The sequence below is a fragment of the Pinus tabuliformis genome, chromosome 7, assembly GCF_031772625.1.
Source record: "Pinus tabuliformis cultivar Carrire ecotype Pingquan chromosome 7, CPIR1, whole genome shotgun sequence".
Classification (NCBI taxonomy): domain Eukaryota; kingdom Viridiplantae; phylum Streptophyta; class Pinopsida; order Pinales; family Pinaceae; genus Pinus; species Pinus tabuliformis.
The window spans coordinates 2,009,533,733-2,009,549,832 of record NC_142293.1 but is presented as its reverse complement, the minus strand read 5'-3'; the positions used below and the strand labels follow the sequence as shown (position 1 = coordinate 2,009,549,832).

The following is a 16,100-nucleotide window of genomic DNA, read 5'->3' as shown; positions in this document are numbered from 1 at the left end:
ACCATCCTGTGTCTTTGATCCGTCAAAGTACATGGTCCACAACTTGTCTGTACACAGACCGCTTGACATGCTTGCACTACTGCTATTGATGTTGCTATTACTACTGCTACTAATGTTACAATGTACTGTACATGTTTCATTTCATTAGTTGGGCAAGGAAGGATACCCAACTACGTGTCTGGTGGGGGTTGGGGATGGCCATGTGGGATAACACCCCATCATTGTTTCTAAGAGGCAATTGCCAAACATGAGCTCTACGAAGGGAAACAATTAATTTTATCCATTGATGGGAGTGACATTATGCCTCATATATATCTTGAATAACACCCGTATTTGATTGTTTTTGCCTTTGTATGGAAGCCACATGTGCGACCAATTTGTAGCAAAGTATCCATTCAACTTGTTGGACCAGTCTTTGCTGAGAAGTAAGCCATACGCTTCCGATATGTCCACAACAAAAAATTTTATGCACTTGTGAACTCGGCTGTCGTGAGATAGTCTGATGATCATGTCACGAAGTTTGCTAATGGCTGGTACAAATGTTCGATAAAGCTGGATTATTTGTGCGGATGTCTTGCTCCACTGTGCATTGATCTTTTTAGCAATGGAGAGCAGCATGACGTTGGTTGCCATGCCAGAATCAACCAAACAATTGTGAACATTACAGTTGAATATTTCGAATGAAAGCAGGAATGGAGGGAAAACTGAGTTTGTTTCTTCCATCCGGAGTGTGTTTAGCATAGTTGAAAGTGATCCGGGAGGTGTGCTTTCTCCCTTGTTGGTAGAGGTTGCACTGTCCACTAATGTCTATCCTAGTGCACGCAGCAGGATGTCCTGCTGACTCTGGATCTTAGCCAACTCGAACAAACTGATGTTTGCATGAGTTTTCTTCATGTCTTCCACAATGTTGTAATCCAGAGGGGGTGGACTCATCGAGGTGTCCGAGGTAAGACTCTTATTTGTGTTGTTTGACGCAGTGTTCTGTAGCTTGCTACTCATGGATGTACTCTTGTCCGTCGCTGTCTTCTTGGGCTTGCTTTTACGTTTTCTGCTTTTGGATGGCTAGTGGATCAACCCTCTTAAGCAGTTCGAGTTTCTGTTTCATTTCCCCAATTGTAAGGGGAGCCCCTTTACTTTTGATATTGTAGCGCTCATTCTACTTGGGGGGCTGCTTCTCGGTGTTTGTCTTCTGTGCTTCTTGCATGCGCTGATACATGTTAATCACTCACCCAGTTCTTGAGGTCTCATCAGGGGCCACATATTCATCATCATGCATGTCTTTTGGCTGCGACTACGAACTGCTTGACATGTTTGTCATTTGGTTGCATACAGAGCCTGCAACTCGTTTCCAGTCCGAACAAGATCCTTCCAGGTGCTTGTCTTCATGAAATGAAAAAAAATCATTGTTCACGCAATCATCAACCTGGAACACTGAGTTGGAGCTCTATGCAGTTTTAGTTGAGTAACGGTTGTTACCTGATGACATGCTTCCTTGTTTTTGTTTAGGCGGTCATCTGCTCACAGATGTGTCCGTTGATTGTTGTTTCCGTTCTGACACTTCCATTGTCAAGTTCTTGACAAGGTGAGTAAGGGATTCAATATCACTTGTTCCTTTGACTTTACCCTTGCTCGCCATAGCCTGTGTCTTCTTTCTTGCCTCTCTGGGGTTCTTTGTTGGTTCATCATCCTTGATGACCCCAATCGCGCAATTCCTTTTCAACATTGATTGCCTCTTCGCAGTTTTCCAAGAGTGTTGGTTTCACAACTCGCTTGGCGAACTGCGCAAAGTTGGTCGGCAGTGCGGACGTGTAGTAATCGACGATGATGGAGTCATGAGGTTTCATGTCCACTGCAAACTTGTTCAATATGTGCAGAAACCTCTGATTGAAATCTTTTACCTTTTCTTTCCCAACCATCTTGAGGCTTCCCAATTCTTTGAGTAACATGGATGGGGTCTTGTCATCAGTAAAATTTTCCAAAAACATGCGTTTGGACATACCCCAGTTCTTTATGGAGTTGATAGCAAGGTTGTGATACCATGTAGCTGCACGACCATCCAAGGTACATGGGAACAATCTACATGCAACGTCATCGTAGCGTACCTCAAGTGTCTGCAGTTGCAGGTAGAAGTTGTCTAAGTGATCTTCTGTCTTCACTGTGTTGTCAAGGTCGAACTTTGTGATCATCCTCTCCAAGCGCTTCGAAATCTTGTGCAAAGCACTCGAGAGGGCCAATGGTCCCTGAGTCATCCATTCCAGATTTTGGTTAGCCATGCCTTGTTACTCTTCGTCCTCCTCCTCTTCTTCAGAATCTGACGGTTTTGGCTCTAAGTTTGTTGGTTCGTCTTCGCCTTCGCCTCCTTCGCTGCCTTCCCCTCCGCCTCCTATATCGAAGTTTGAGTCCAAGATCATGAGGGTGTCCCATTCTCCCTCTTGGAAGACTGGAGGTTCCTCTCTATCTTCAACAAATTCTGCCAGACCTTCAAGTGCGGCAAGAACTGCTTCTTCCATTGATGATACAAAAACCCTCGTGGGAGTGGTTTCTGGCTTTCTTGATGCGTATGGAAGATGTTGGATTCTTGGGATCAGTCCGACTGCTTTCATGAACTGGCGGGTGATGGGACGGACAAAGCGAAGGTGCTGATATGAAATTTCGTGTTCAATCCTGGGAGGTGAGAAGTAACCAATTGTAGAGTCGTGCGTAGGTGGGAGGGAGTGCGCGTTACTACCTTGACCAGATGATTGATGAGTGGGTGTGAGAGGACATTCACCCATAAACAACTTGAACCCCTCCTTCTAGTGCCAGAAATGTTGACAGCGCTGGACCCGCCAACATTCAAGGGATCTCCCCGGTATGAAGTCCCAACTAGACCTCACACCATTTGGTGTAGGAGTCCCATCCGGTATGATGGCCTGATTGCCATTATCTTAAATGTTTGCCTTAGCTCTTTCTTGTCAGAATGAGAGAGTGGTCTGCTTTGTCTTTGAATAGTGAGATTCGCGTGCCTGGCGAATTCTAGTGTTACTTGTGTCAAGGTTCTTTCACAACAGAGAGAGAGGTTGTGAGTGAGTCTCAAGTCGGATGTGAGGAAGCCCCAACTCCGTTAGAAACACATAACACAACAGGGCATGCACAACTTCTAGAAGAGAAATCCAAACAAACAAACAAAGGGAGATAGCATGTACAACACATAGTGGGGCAGTTTGTGCAAGTGCGACAATCGTTATAACAAGTTTACGTGAAAGGTTCTATCTGATGTCCGGGGAGGTAACCAACATGGACATGACATTGTTAACAACTTATACAACACATTTTCATTAATATATGTATTAGAACAACTGAATGAGTTCAATTGTTTAACATAGGTTAAAGCAACATGTATTACAAGTGTTCAAGATTAATTCTTACAAACAATTACAACACGTGTAAAAATGTACTGGCTTGTGAACAGGCTTCTGAATTAAGCAAAAGTTCCAAGACACATCGATACACCATACATCACTAACCCCGTAAATGGGGCGTTGGAGCCACTACTTACTCCTCAAAGAAAAGATTACAAACTCTCAAGGCTATGTGGGAGGAGCCAAGGTGAAAAGTGCTTTTCATGTACAAATGAGGGGGTATTTATAGCCAAGGGTGAAACTGGCCCTTGTGACTATTTGACTTCCCTCATGAATGTTTGACTTTCATGACTTTTTAGATTACATGACTCTTCGGATTACAAGTGGGTCTCTTGGACTTCCACGTTACATTACATTGATTGACAACAGTATGGCCCATAGTAGTGAGGTGGCCGACATGACTTATGACACGACTCGACATGATAATGCTGGTATGTTCATGCTACTGCTGGTGTGCATGTCGAGCTGCAGTGCTCTTGAGTGATGGATGTTGTCATGGTGTATTCACAGCTTCATCTCCACATGACAATGTGTGCAGAGTCCTCGATGGTCATTGTGTTCACTTGATGTTGGATGTGCACATTGCTCCTTTGCTTGTACTTTGATATGCTTCACATGTTTATCTGTTCGAAAAATATCTCCTTGCATGTTCGCTTGTTCGTCTGTCCGCAGACACATCCTTGCATGTTCGTTCGTCCATGAACACATCTTCGCATGTTCTTCCATTCGCGAACACATCTCCTCACATGCTTCGTTTGTTCGTCCATTCGCGAACACATCGTTTTGCATGTACTCTCCTTGTTCATCCCATCTATCGTCACATCATGTTCGTTCATGTACATGTATCTGCAATCACTCATGACGAGACGACATCAAATCCATAAACCTCCTTGTTTACCATGATTCATGATCGTTCGCTTTTGGATGCAGGTGATCGGGAGAGAGGACAAGGATGTGAAACTGCACTGGGAAAGTTTCAAGCTATGATGCGAGCTCCGTGCACTGCTGGTGAAAATTGCGCAGAGGTCACTGGGAGACTGAGATGGACAATCCAGACCAGTAGTGACTGTCCACGGGATTTGGCTCAGTGGAGGAAGATCTGATCAATTTTTGGAGGGGAGCAGTTTGGGCAACAGAGGACCTTCGCAACAAAAACTGTGCAATTCCTGGATGGAGTTGGCTGTGGGCTCTAGGAGGCTTGGTGGCAAAAAACAACTGGCAGTGGGCTGCGAAATGGCTTGGAAACAAAAATTGTGAAATTCCTGGAGGGAGATGACAGTGGGTTGCGGGATTGACGGAGACAAAAACTACGTAATTGCTGGGAGGTTGACCTACTGAACACCTCTGCGCAGTTTCTGAGCTGAGAGGGATGTTGGGCTGCTGATGGGTTTTCTTAGAAACCTGCATAGTTTTTTAGGTGAGGAACCAGCCGACTGACTTGGTGACTGGTTGGAAAGACTATGCAATTCTAGAGGGGAGATAGGGAAGAACACTTGGTGTCTCTTCGACTTGTCTGCACAATTTTATCAGTCATCGGAACGGGCAAGGTTTGTAGCTTCTACGCATTTTTTGAGGGGAGTAAGTCTCGGGATCACTGCCCAGTCAAACTCTCTAGTTGACCAACAAGAGGGTTGGTTAATCAATTTGCTTGCAACGTAGATTAAAATTCTTGTTGGATGCTTCTCCGCTGTTCTAGGTGATAGTCATTCAAGTCGATTACAGGGTGGAGGTCAGACTGTTAGAGGGTGATCTGGTCGTCAGAACTTTAGTAAAATGACTAAGCGTGTGAGCGAGTGAATTTGTGCATACGTGATCTTGTGAACACACCCTCAACATAACTTGACGACAAGACACCTCAAACCATCAAGACAACATATGCTCAACATGACTAACCGATGGTGTGAGCAATAAGCGCAACGCTTGTGATGGATCATTGAACGACCGCGATGACACTTGTGCGATAGTGCATACAACTTCGTGTGTGAGTGCGACATATGTTTACATAGCGAACACAACATGTGCACACGAAACGAAGGCCTTGAGCATGACCAGAACATGGTTGCAAGCATGACATTGTGACCCACATGCAACAAGCTATTCGTTGAATGATCAAGCAAAGAGGGTGCAAAGACTCAACACGAGCCCACGAGGTGAGCCAAAATTTTGGAGGGTGTTGCAACTGCTACAACATAATGACAAATGTCATAAATAAAATGCCCTCCACCAGGGGAATTATGTCACATCAAGGGTTGCTCAACCAATAGAAAATTAGAAGTAATATTTCCAGAAATTAGAAAATTATTTTTAAATTTATGAAAAATTAGGAATATTCAATATTTTTCCATAACTTTGATTAAAATTGAAAAAACTTAACAAAACAATAAAAAATTAATGTAATTTAACTATAAAACAAGATATAATCCCTAAGTAGAAAAAATTAACAATATATAATCTCTCTTTTTTTTCCTTTATATAAAATAATTGTATAATCAATTAATTAAATATACACTTTTAAATTAAAAAAAAAAAAACCTAAAATCATATTTCTCTATTTGAATAAGTAACCCTGGAAAGAAAATAAAAAAAATAGTGTTCTACACTCTCATTTATAAATGGCTAACAATAAATAAATTATAAACTGTAAATATTATAATATTGATATACAAATAATATTTAAAAAAAAATTGTAACCAGTACTAAAATGAGAGGTTAAAAAAACCAAACAAATAAAAACGATCTTGAACATATTGAACATAAAGGTGCATCACTACAGAATGTTTTGGTGTATTGAATTTAAAGATAATATAATTTAAAATGATTTGGTACATTAATATTAATTTTAATGATAATATAAGGGAAAAAGATATTAGAAAATGCATTAATTTTTATAATAATATAATGTTTAATATTTTAATGAATTGATTATAATAATATTAAAATGCAAACTAATTTACACCAGATAAATGATATTAAATATAACAAAATAAATTTGATATAAAAATTAATTAAAAAATAAAAATAATAATGTAAATAAGAAACACAATAACATAATATATTAACAAAATAAACTATAAATAAAATATATTATCAAAATTAATTTTAATTTTCTATTTAATTAAACAATTCTGTGTATTTTAGCTTTAGTTTTAGAAAAACACCAAATTCAAATAATCTCAAAACTTTACGAAATTTAACTTCATCACATTAACAATTTAATACATCAATATTGAAATAAATATAAATCAACAATAACATAAATAATCTTATTAACTTAAACGATTAATGCATTAAAAATAAAAATAAAAATGAGCAATAATACAAATCAACTTATTAACTTGAGCAAACACAGGAATTACACTAAATAATATTTAAATGTACAATTGACATATGAGGAAAATCGATGACAGACATTAGACATTGTACTTGTGAATGATCATTCACTTGTTCCTTGAAGTCAATGCATGTGACTTCTTGATCACTCATGGCTGGCCCGGGCACTCTTGATCACCTAACATGGCATATTTGTAGGGTTACATATCTCCTGGATGTTTGCTCATGGATTTTGCTAACTGCTGGACTCAGGTGAGCTAGTGGCTGGCCTGCTGAGCTGATCGTTAGAGCTGATAGGCTTTCCTCGGTTGCTCTTCTATCACCAATGGAATGGTTTTAATGGTTGACTAATCTATTTGTTATTGCTAGAATTAATGCTTCAATCTAGTATATCATTTGAAAAGGAACGAATTAATGCTTCAATCCAGTAGATCATTTGAAATATGTATGATGCAGTCTTACTGTAAGTTGAGGGTATTTTTGGTTGGAATTTAGTGATATAATTTTAAATAAGATTGTGAGTTTTTGGTTGGAATTTAGCGATACAATTTTAAATAAGATTGTGAGTTTTTTGTTATTTAAACGTGTTTTTAAATACATAGATAGATTTAGCTTGAATGTATAAACAGATTTAACTTGAATCTTGAATGTATAAATAGATTCAGCGCCCTTAAAATTTTAAATAAGATTGTGATTTTTTTGCTATTTAAAATATGTTCCTAAATAAATAAATAAATTTAGTTCAAATGTATAAATAAATTCAGCACCCTATAAAACAACCAAGTTCTCTCAAAATAAAATTTATGTCTTTGTAAAATTTAGACAAAATAAACAGACAAATATACTTGGAAAAAATCGAAAACATAAAAAAACTAGGCTATGAATTTTCTGAGTCTATGACTTCAAAATTAGCAACTATTTTTGAAAATAAAATGCTGATACATTCCTCTGAAGGGAAAAAAATTCAAATGGAACTCATTTAACATTCCCATTTTACACGCATCAAATCTCATCTCAGAAAACGATGAAACATGACAGCAGTCCCATTTTACACGCATCAAATCTCATCTCAGAAAACGATGCAACATGACAGAACTGAGGCATACTTGACTTGGCACACAATTTGAAAAACAATCAATCCACCAAAGGAAGAGAATTCTAATACAGTTCTAAGTGGGATCAGCAAGCGAGGTACATGTTGAAATTGATGGGTATTGCAATCCAGAGAAACTGTAGTACGCTTAAATTTACACTTTCGCACAAAAGTAACCTTATGATTCACATATCTTCAGATATTGTTGGGAACTGCCATTAGCTAACGGGATAAAATGAATGGTACAGCCTATACTTGCAATACAGGGGATATAAATGAATGGTAGAGCATATAACCCCAAAATAGGGATCCAGCGATTAGCTTTCCAAAACTTCAGACGTCAGCATTGCAGTGGAATTTGATTTGTGGCTGAGCCAACAAACTTGATATGGATTTCCTGGGGCAACAAATGGTACTGAATGTCAAGTTCCTCAAAAATTTTCTTCATCTCTAATACAAGTTCAGATCTTCGATTCGATTTCTCACCCATGTTCTGATGGTTTATGGTGTGTTGGGTATACAAGGCCATTTTCATTGTACTCAGGTTTTGTATATCTAGCACGGCCACGCTATGCTTTGGATGCCAGTGCTGTGGCTTGCTTTCGAGATATCTGCAGAGCATGGGTACAAGAAAACCAGTTATACTACTAAAAGAGAAAATTTGCAAGGCCAGACAGGGAAACTTATGCGTTTCAATCTGGTTCCAGGATCTGGATTGATTGAACAAACCATTGATTTCGTACTGTCATCAGAATTCAGAGAGAACTATGATAAACACAACAAATCAACCATTTGATCTATTTCACTAAATCAAATCAGTTGGGTATGCGAACCTAGAGTACCAACAATTATAAGCCAAAGAAATGAAGGATAAAATTAATTACTTTGCTATCCTCTCCTTGAGTGCACCAATCTTTTCAATTGAGGTGGAAGCATCCACAGTGAACTCCACAGAATCACCCATCTCTGGACTCCGATAAAAATTGCTAATGGGTTTTGTAGCAAGTGCCGAGTTTGGATAGTATATTTTCTCATTATCATATCGCAGGAAAACTGTTGTGAGAATGTTCATCTCTTCCACAATCATCTGTAATAAATGGGAGTACTTATTAGTAAAAACCAAATTGGGTAAGATGAGTTCCTCTGCAGCATGGTCATAAAGAAGGAATAATGCTTGTGACAAAGTTAAACTAAACAGTGACATTGCAATCTGCCACAGATAATGTTGACTACTCTCAGCATTCTTCCCTTACCTGAACACCATCAACAACACATCGATCACCAACATCAAAGGGATGCATAACGAACACAAACACAATTGCTTCAAAGACTGTTTTGCAGGTATTCCCGAATATGAAGCCTGCTAATACCAGCTGAGATGATACCAGCAAAATGACATGGGATGTGGCAATCCCCAGAACAAGTAAAATGATAATTATTATGATTACTGTTACAATTGCATTGGCAATTTGGTGTAGCTGTTTTACAGCAGTTTTGGTGTCATTCAAAGAATGGGCCAACGATTTCCTTTCTAGATAAACATTCACCTGAAATATAAGCCCAATTGTGAGAGGTCTAAAACATATTGACATGGTAGCAATCCCAGAATTCTAAATGTAAAACAACGGACTAATTTATATCTTTAATCTAGTTTTTTCAGTTCAAGAAACTCTAGAGAAGGATAATGCCAGTCATTTGGCAATGCTGAGAGCATCAAATTCATGGAAGCATACATTACAATGGAGAAAAATATAGGAACTAAGGATCAGAGTTAAAAATGCATACCACCCAATTCTTAAGAGCAGATTTTTTGATCTTGCCAGTCTCAATTGCTCCTTCAAATTGGGGAAATATTGATTCCACCTCACTCTTTTTCAAGAACCTTAGAAGGTCTTCTTCCTCTATATACCTGTAAAATATGGAATCCCATTAGAAAGAAACCAGTATTTTTAGTACTCAACAGAAAAACACCAAAGAGATCATGCAAGATGAAGAAAAAATATGATGTATATACTAACTTGGCCCCTGGCTTAGCAACATTTTTGAAAATGCTCTTTGCTGCAGCAATTGCTTGCAGTTCATTTGTAATCTCAGTATCACGACGATGTTCTGACTCATCAATAGTATTAGCAATGGTAGAAAGTCCAGAATGCCTGATGACTTTCATCAATCTCTTCATCTTCCAAGCAGACACATTCTTCTGATTCAACTTGGTGAGCTCTTCCACATTGATGACATCTGTGGTTACTTCTTCCTTACCTCCAGCACCACCCTTCCTCTTGCTCACCCCTATACTCCTGAAGCTCACCTGAATTCCTTCCACAGGCATCTTGTCATCATTACTGGACTTGGGGAGCTTCCTTTCATCCCTCAGGCTCTGCTGAATCTCCATCACAGGAGGGCCTGAGAGAGTCCCCAATACATATTGATGGAAGATGGACTCCTGGATTCTGTCAAAGAAAGTATTGACATGAAAAGTAGAAGCCATGACCTTCACCAACAGAATCTTAAACAACCATATGACTGCAGCTACAAAAAAGGCAGCCAATAGCCTGGTCACATAGGCCAGCACCTTATGGCTCTTGGTGGAGCGCTCAACCTGGGGATCAAACAGTAGACTCCATGCCAGAATAAGCAAAGCGAGCCAAATACAATTCTGCACGCTCTTTCTGAGTCCATATACAAAGTAAAGAACCCTCTTCCTGAGAATGAAGTTTCTTTCGACCATGAAGACAAGAATACTAATAAACCAACCTGAAACCAATCTCCCACAGAAGACAACCAATACCATCAAACACCATTTCCATATCTCCAACCCCAAGACCATGTGATGCTCCAGGCGGTCCACTGTCAAGCTCGAAATCAACATCCCCACCAGCACAACGAAGGCAGTCCATTCCAACAACAGGCACATGCCCACTTCATGCTTCTTCTTCTTATCTGGAAGGTCATCATCCTTGAAAGGATCGTCTTCTTCTTCCTCAGCAATTGTCCTGGGAGTGGCTGCTCGGGGTGTGGTGACAGAGGCTCTGTCAGGCGACTTTTGCCTAAAGGGGCTGGCGCGGGGCGTGGTGGACGAAGTTCTGTCGGGCGATCTTTGCAAGAAAGGATTGGTGCTCCCTTCGACAACATTCGAAGGACTCTGTCGAGCTTCGACAAATCTTGATTTCGGTTTTGAGTACATCGATCTAGACAACGCAGGAACTGTGCCCCTCGTTATCTCTGCTTCTACCTCAGATAATTTCTGTTTTTCTGGGCTGCGTGAATTATTAGTTCCCAATTCAATTTCACCTACCCCTGTTTTTCGTGTGCGATCATCATTCCAGTCGATCTCAAGATTATCAGAATCAACGGAAAACGATTTGGAGGACCCGACATTTCCACTCCCCTGGTAAATGTTCGCCAGACTCAGCTCTCGCGTGAACTGAGTCGAGCCCAACGAATCATCCAAGGCCTCGGGCTGCTCAGCGGGCTTTATGGGTTCATCGATTCTGCTTTTCTTCTCCTCCTTCGACTTCCCGTTTCTCAGATAATCGACACCACCATCGTTCAACATTGTCTGATTTGTCCGATTTGTGTCGATGATCAAGACGACCTGGTCTGTTCCATCGGGACTCTCGGGAATGGCACTCAGCACCTCTGGTTTAGGAAGGTCATCCATCTCGATTCCCGCGCCTTGATTCAACTATCAGTATGGAAATCCAGATTGGTCACTCACTGTAAGTCGATGAGCATGTTAAAGGCTAAACTCTTAGCTTCAATTCCCTCTGCGAAGCCACTCCGAAGGTTCCATAAGTAGCTTGTGCTGCAGAGCCAGGTCTGGCCTTACATATCCCACATGCTCAGAACATGACTACATCTCGGCACTGGCCCCAGCCCATTTCTCAATCGCCAACTTCTTTTGACCCCTGTTAAATTTAAAACAGCTAGCTGGGCAACAAGGTCGTTAGTGATGTGAACATGTGGAATAATGAGTTATAAATCTCAATGGATTATCAGTAGGAGTACGAGTACAGATATCCACTGTATCATATGGACATTTCTCCAATTTAAAACTATGCTTCGGTATAGTATACATCCTCTGATCATTCTCAGTTTACTTTTAATATGAATATTAAATTTAAAACAGTAATTCGGGCATTCTAAGATGATCAGATAATTATTATTAGTTTACTTTTGATATTAATATTAAAAGATGGCTTTGTTCAGAGGATTTAGTTTATTTGATAAATCTATGATATGTAAACTTGTGTAAATGATCCATGATTCATGTTTTTATTTTCAGTTTTTTTTTTGGTTTTACGCAGTGGATGGATATACTTAGAGATTATAGTGCTTTAAAATAGTGGGACAGATATACTTAGAGATTATAGTGGTTGAAATCCATCGATGTTAAATAAAGTATAAACTTAATTTAATTGTTAATATTTATTTATTTCATAATATTTTTATTTTTATTTTTAAATCTAATTTAATTTAATTGTTAAAATTTAAAATTTATTTTATAATATGGTTTTTAAGAATATTTTTATTTAAAGAGTTTTTTTTAATGAAATGATAAAAAATGTGCTAGATCGTTTTTGTTAAATGATAATTTTGTAAAGTGAAATTAATTATTTATACAAATAATTTTTAATAATATTTTTTTAAGTTATTAGAAATTGATTATATAATAATTTATGTTATATTTTAATTGGAAAAATTATTTAGGGTAGTCAGCAAAAAAATAAATACACAATAATTTTTATTAAAATTTAAATTAATGATTCATTAGTGGAGAGAGTAGAAGGTATTGGAGCAAGGATGGAGATCGTCATGCACATTAGCGTTTTACTTGCAGGTCAGGTCGACGACTTCTCGTTAAGCATAAATTTGGAGATGGTGACTTCAGACAAGCAACCTACACAACAGAATGGAGCATCCGAGCCCAGTTTTATGGATGACATAGTTGGCGACGGAATATGATTTCCTAGGGAGTTCTTCGGCCGCTACTCTCTGGTGGCTTTTATAAACCCTTCACGCACTTAGAAGCATGGGAAGCAAGGACGAAGATGAAGAAAAAATATGGATCCTTTAGGCCATCTCATTTTTTCTTAGCCGAAAATGCGAAAGGAGATTTCATGCTGGGCAGGGGACGACTCTACAATGATGTAGGTCGGTCGAGTACTCAACTGATCTGTTAAAGAGGTCGCGATGGTCAAGCCCATTTGGGCTGCTGAATGACTATTCCTTTGATAGGGGCTTTTGCCACCACATTGCTCTGACGAGAGAGTAGGCTGTGGGGGCACATGCATCTATTGTCAAGTGTGGATCTCATCATTTTGAGCAAGAGGTAAAAGAGGAAGGTCTGGAAAAGGAAAAATTCCAAATCTTTATCAAATATCTACACGAAAAGTCTCCCCTATTATGGATCATGGATTCACATTTTGTGCAAAAGTTGAAGCAATGTATAGAGAAGAGGTTAGGTATTCCCATAAATACACAATGTCTCCTTTTTGAAGGAACGATTCTTCAAAATTATTTTCAGATGAATGATCACCGCATCTCCATAAACTCTACCATAAACTTAAACCTGAGGTTGCGTAGAGGTGCCCCGAGATCCAAAAATTTGGGAAGATATGTCTCCTACAAGGATGCAAAGCAAGGGAAGGGCTCCAAACTAGTGGATCCACCTCAATACAACTGAAGACCTTACATTGTAGAACAAACAAAACAAGTTCCTGACATGGAAGTTAATCTCTCAAAGGCGACCCATCCTTTTTTGGCTCTCCAATCTAGTGTTGTAATTTACAAGTTTAACAGTTTTTGGCCTAGATCTGATGTTGTACACTAATGTGTTTTCTCAACTTGGACCCGAAATTGTGATATTTATTTATGTTCCAAGCATTTTTTTTTGTTCAATTTGATACTAGAGAAGATGTGGATAAAGTATTAAATGATGGGCCATGGTTTTGGGGATGAATTGGGCCCTTCATAACCCCTTGGTTCTCTGATTTGATGCCACAAATAGAGTGGTCTCAACAATGTCGATATGGGTGAGAGTACCAAAGCTCTCCCTTCCTTTTCGACACCACAAGGTTTTAAAGGAAATTGAAAACACACTGGGAACATTAAAAAATATGGACCTGGAAAGAATGGAGAAAGGTCTATTCACCTTCATCAAAATATGTGTTGAAATAAACCTTACTAAAGGTCTATCAAATCACATTCAGTTGAAACACAAAAACATATAGTGGACCCAATTGTTAGATTATGAAAATATGTCATTCAGATGTCATATATGTTACCAAAGACACTTGTAGAACACATGCCCGTAGGCAAAAATGATGCAAAAAAAGAAAAAGGGGCAAACCTGAAAAACAAAAGGATGGAAGCCTTTTGATCCCTACCTCTTAGAAGAGGAATAAGAGGAAACCATGGAGAACCCTATAAACCAAGCTGAAGGGGGTGTAATGGTTCAAAATGGCGACACATTCCATATGCAGAAGGACACCAAAGTAGAGGAGATCCAAGCACCATAATAGCAAAAAACGGAGGCATACAACGAAAATGGGACGAGGGGTATAAAGAGTGCATGTTTTTTAGAGTTTAGACTCAGACAAAGAAACCCCATCGTAGACATTAGGAAATGGACTGGCAATGGTTTCAATTGACCCCAACTTAGGGGGTTGGTAGAAGGTTTAGAAAAAGAAAGGCAAAAAAGAGAAGTTAGTGATTATTACCACACTTAACTTCAACATTTTTTATGTAATTTTTACATCTTCCCTTGTTATTGCTCATAAGTCAAGAGGCTTATCTTACCAAATTATTTTAACATCTACAAAATGTAATTTTGTTCCTTGTTTCAAGTTAAATAAAATTACAAGTTTTTTTCTTAAAAAAACAATTAACAATGCACCACATTTGTCTTACCAATTTCATTAATTATGATAAAAAGTAGGTAGGAAGACATATAATTATTCGGAGGAGAGTTTCACAAGCTCCGTTGATTTGCTATTTATTAATACTAATTTAGTTTATATTTTTAATGAATTTAAAATTGTTTTAATATTTAAAAAAATTATATTCCAATGATAGAGATTTAGGAATTGATTAATATATTAAGGATATTTGAAGATATAAGAGTTAATTAATATCAATTTGATTTAGTATATTTAGTATGTATTAATATGATGTTGATGATTAATATTTATTGAGATTATAATTAGTCTTTTCCATTTTAAGAGGGAAAAAAATATTTAGATTTATTTATAATCTTATTTTATGTTCAAATAGTAAGAGAAACATCCTAGGATTACTATAGTTTTGATGACTCGGGAGGTTATGAAAGTGGGAATTGTAATACATATTTTGAAATTGAGTTTAATTTGGGTGTTTGCAAAGGACTCCAGGGGAAACTGTTTTCCATCTTCAACTTGCTTAGTGTCACAAAGGTGATAAAGTCTTGCATTCCATTATGTTTTAGAAATTGTTCAATGTGAAATGTTGTTATGTAGCTCGTGGAAATTGGTTCATATTTTAACAATGTTGATTTTCTTTAGAACTAAAAGATACTTTTGATCTTCTAGACTAAAGTTGACTACCTCCTTGTATGTTTTAGAGCATTTTTTTTCTAGCTCTTTATTGCACCACACATTCTCTTTAAACTTAGATTTAATATTTTTTTAATGTTGTTGATATCCTGTAAGATGACAATTTCCTATATTCCCCAATGTTTTTGCCAAGACTCGACATCTTGATGCCATCCACATTTGATACTTTAGTCATCATATGTCCTAGAAATAAAGTGATATGATGACCTATGTTATCCTCGATACTAATGACCATATTAATCTGAGGATTAATACATGATTGGTCCATGATTTCCTTTTAAGGAGAATGGAGATCATTATCTGAAAAGTAATTTTGATAAACTATCAACTATTATATGTAATATTTTTCTTTTACATTAATATATTATCACATTTATTAGGGTCATAGAACTAATCTTTGTTTTGTTTGCCTGAAAGGTTGCTTAAAGTGTTCATTGCATGTTGAAATGTTGTTTTTTTAATGAATATGTGTGTGTGTGAGAGAGATAATGATGATGATTACCGTCTATTGAGACCGAATCCATATATTGGGCATTTAAGACGTAAGAGATTATTTGGAAATCTTTATAATTTTATTTATGTGCTTGGAAAACATTAAGAGAAGCATTCCAAGATAGCTATAGTTTTATTTAGTTAAAAGCTTAAAGAAATTTGGTAGTATGACAAATAATTTGAAATTGGAAT

The 16,100-nt window shown here is 37.8% G+C and overlaps 1 protein-coding gene across 2 annotated transcripts; it reads right to left on the bottom strand.

Annotated features, from left to right (window-relative positions):
- Positions 1-7,595: 7,595 nt before the first annotated feature.
- LOC149256543 (mechanosensitive ion channel protein 10-like) lies at positions 7,596-11,781 on the bottom strand. Of its 2 annotated transcripts, XM_089460768.1 has the most exons (6): positions 9,843-11,781; positions 9,610-9,733; positions 9,078-9,371; positions 8,709-8,911; positions 8,311-8,435; positions 7,596-8,221 (listed from the first exon to the last, which is right to left on the bottom strand). In XM_089460768.1, the coding sequence occupies exons 1-6, from the start codon at positions 11,483-11,485 to the stop codon at positions 8,142-8,144; spliced, it is 2,469 nt and encodes an 822-aa protein (XP_089316894.1). In that variant the 5' UTR covers positions 11,486-11,781; the 3' UTR covers positions 7,596-8,141. The 2 variants fall into 2 exon arrangements, with proteins under 2 accessions (XP_089316894.1, XP_089316893.1); XM_089460767.1 differs by having other exon boundaries at positions 7,596-8,435.
- Positions 11,782-16,100: the final 4,319 nt, after the last annotated feature.

What these genes read in the sequence shown, in the direction of transcription:
- LOC149256543 (XM_089460767.1), bottom strand. Translation starts at nt 11,485, where the DNA reads ATGGATGACCTTCCTAAACCAGAGGTGCTGAGTGCCATTCCCGAGAGT. An exon ending in GTTGCTAAGCCAGGGGCCAA is followed by an intron (nt 9,734 to 9,842) that starts GTTAGTATATAC and finishes CATATTTTACAG; the next exon opens with GTATATAGAGGAAGAAGACC. An exon ending in CTCAAGGAGAGGATAGCAAA is followed by an intron (nt 8,436 to 8,708) that starts GTAATTAATTTT and finishes CATGCTCTGCAG; the next exon opens with ATATCTCGAAAGCAAGCCAC.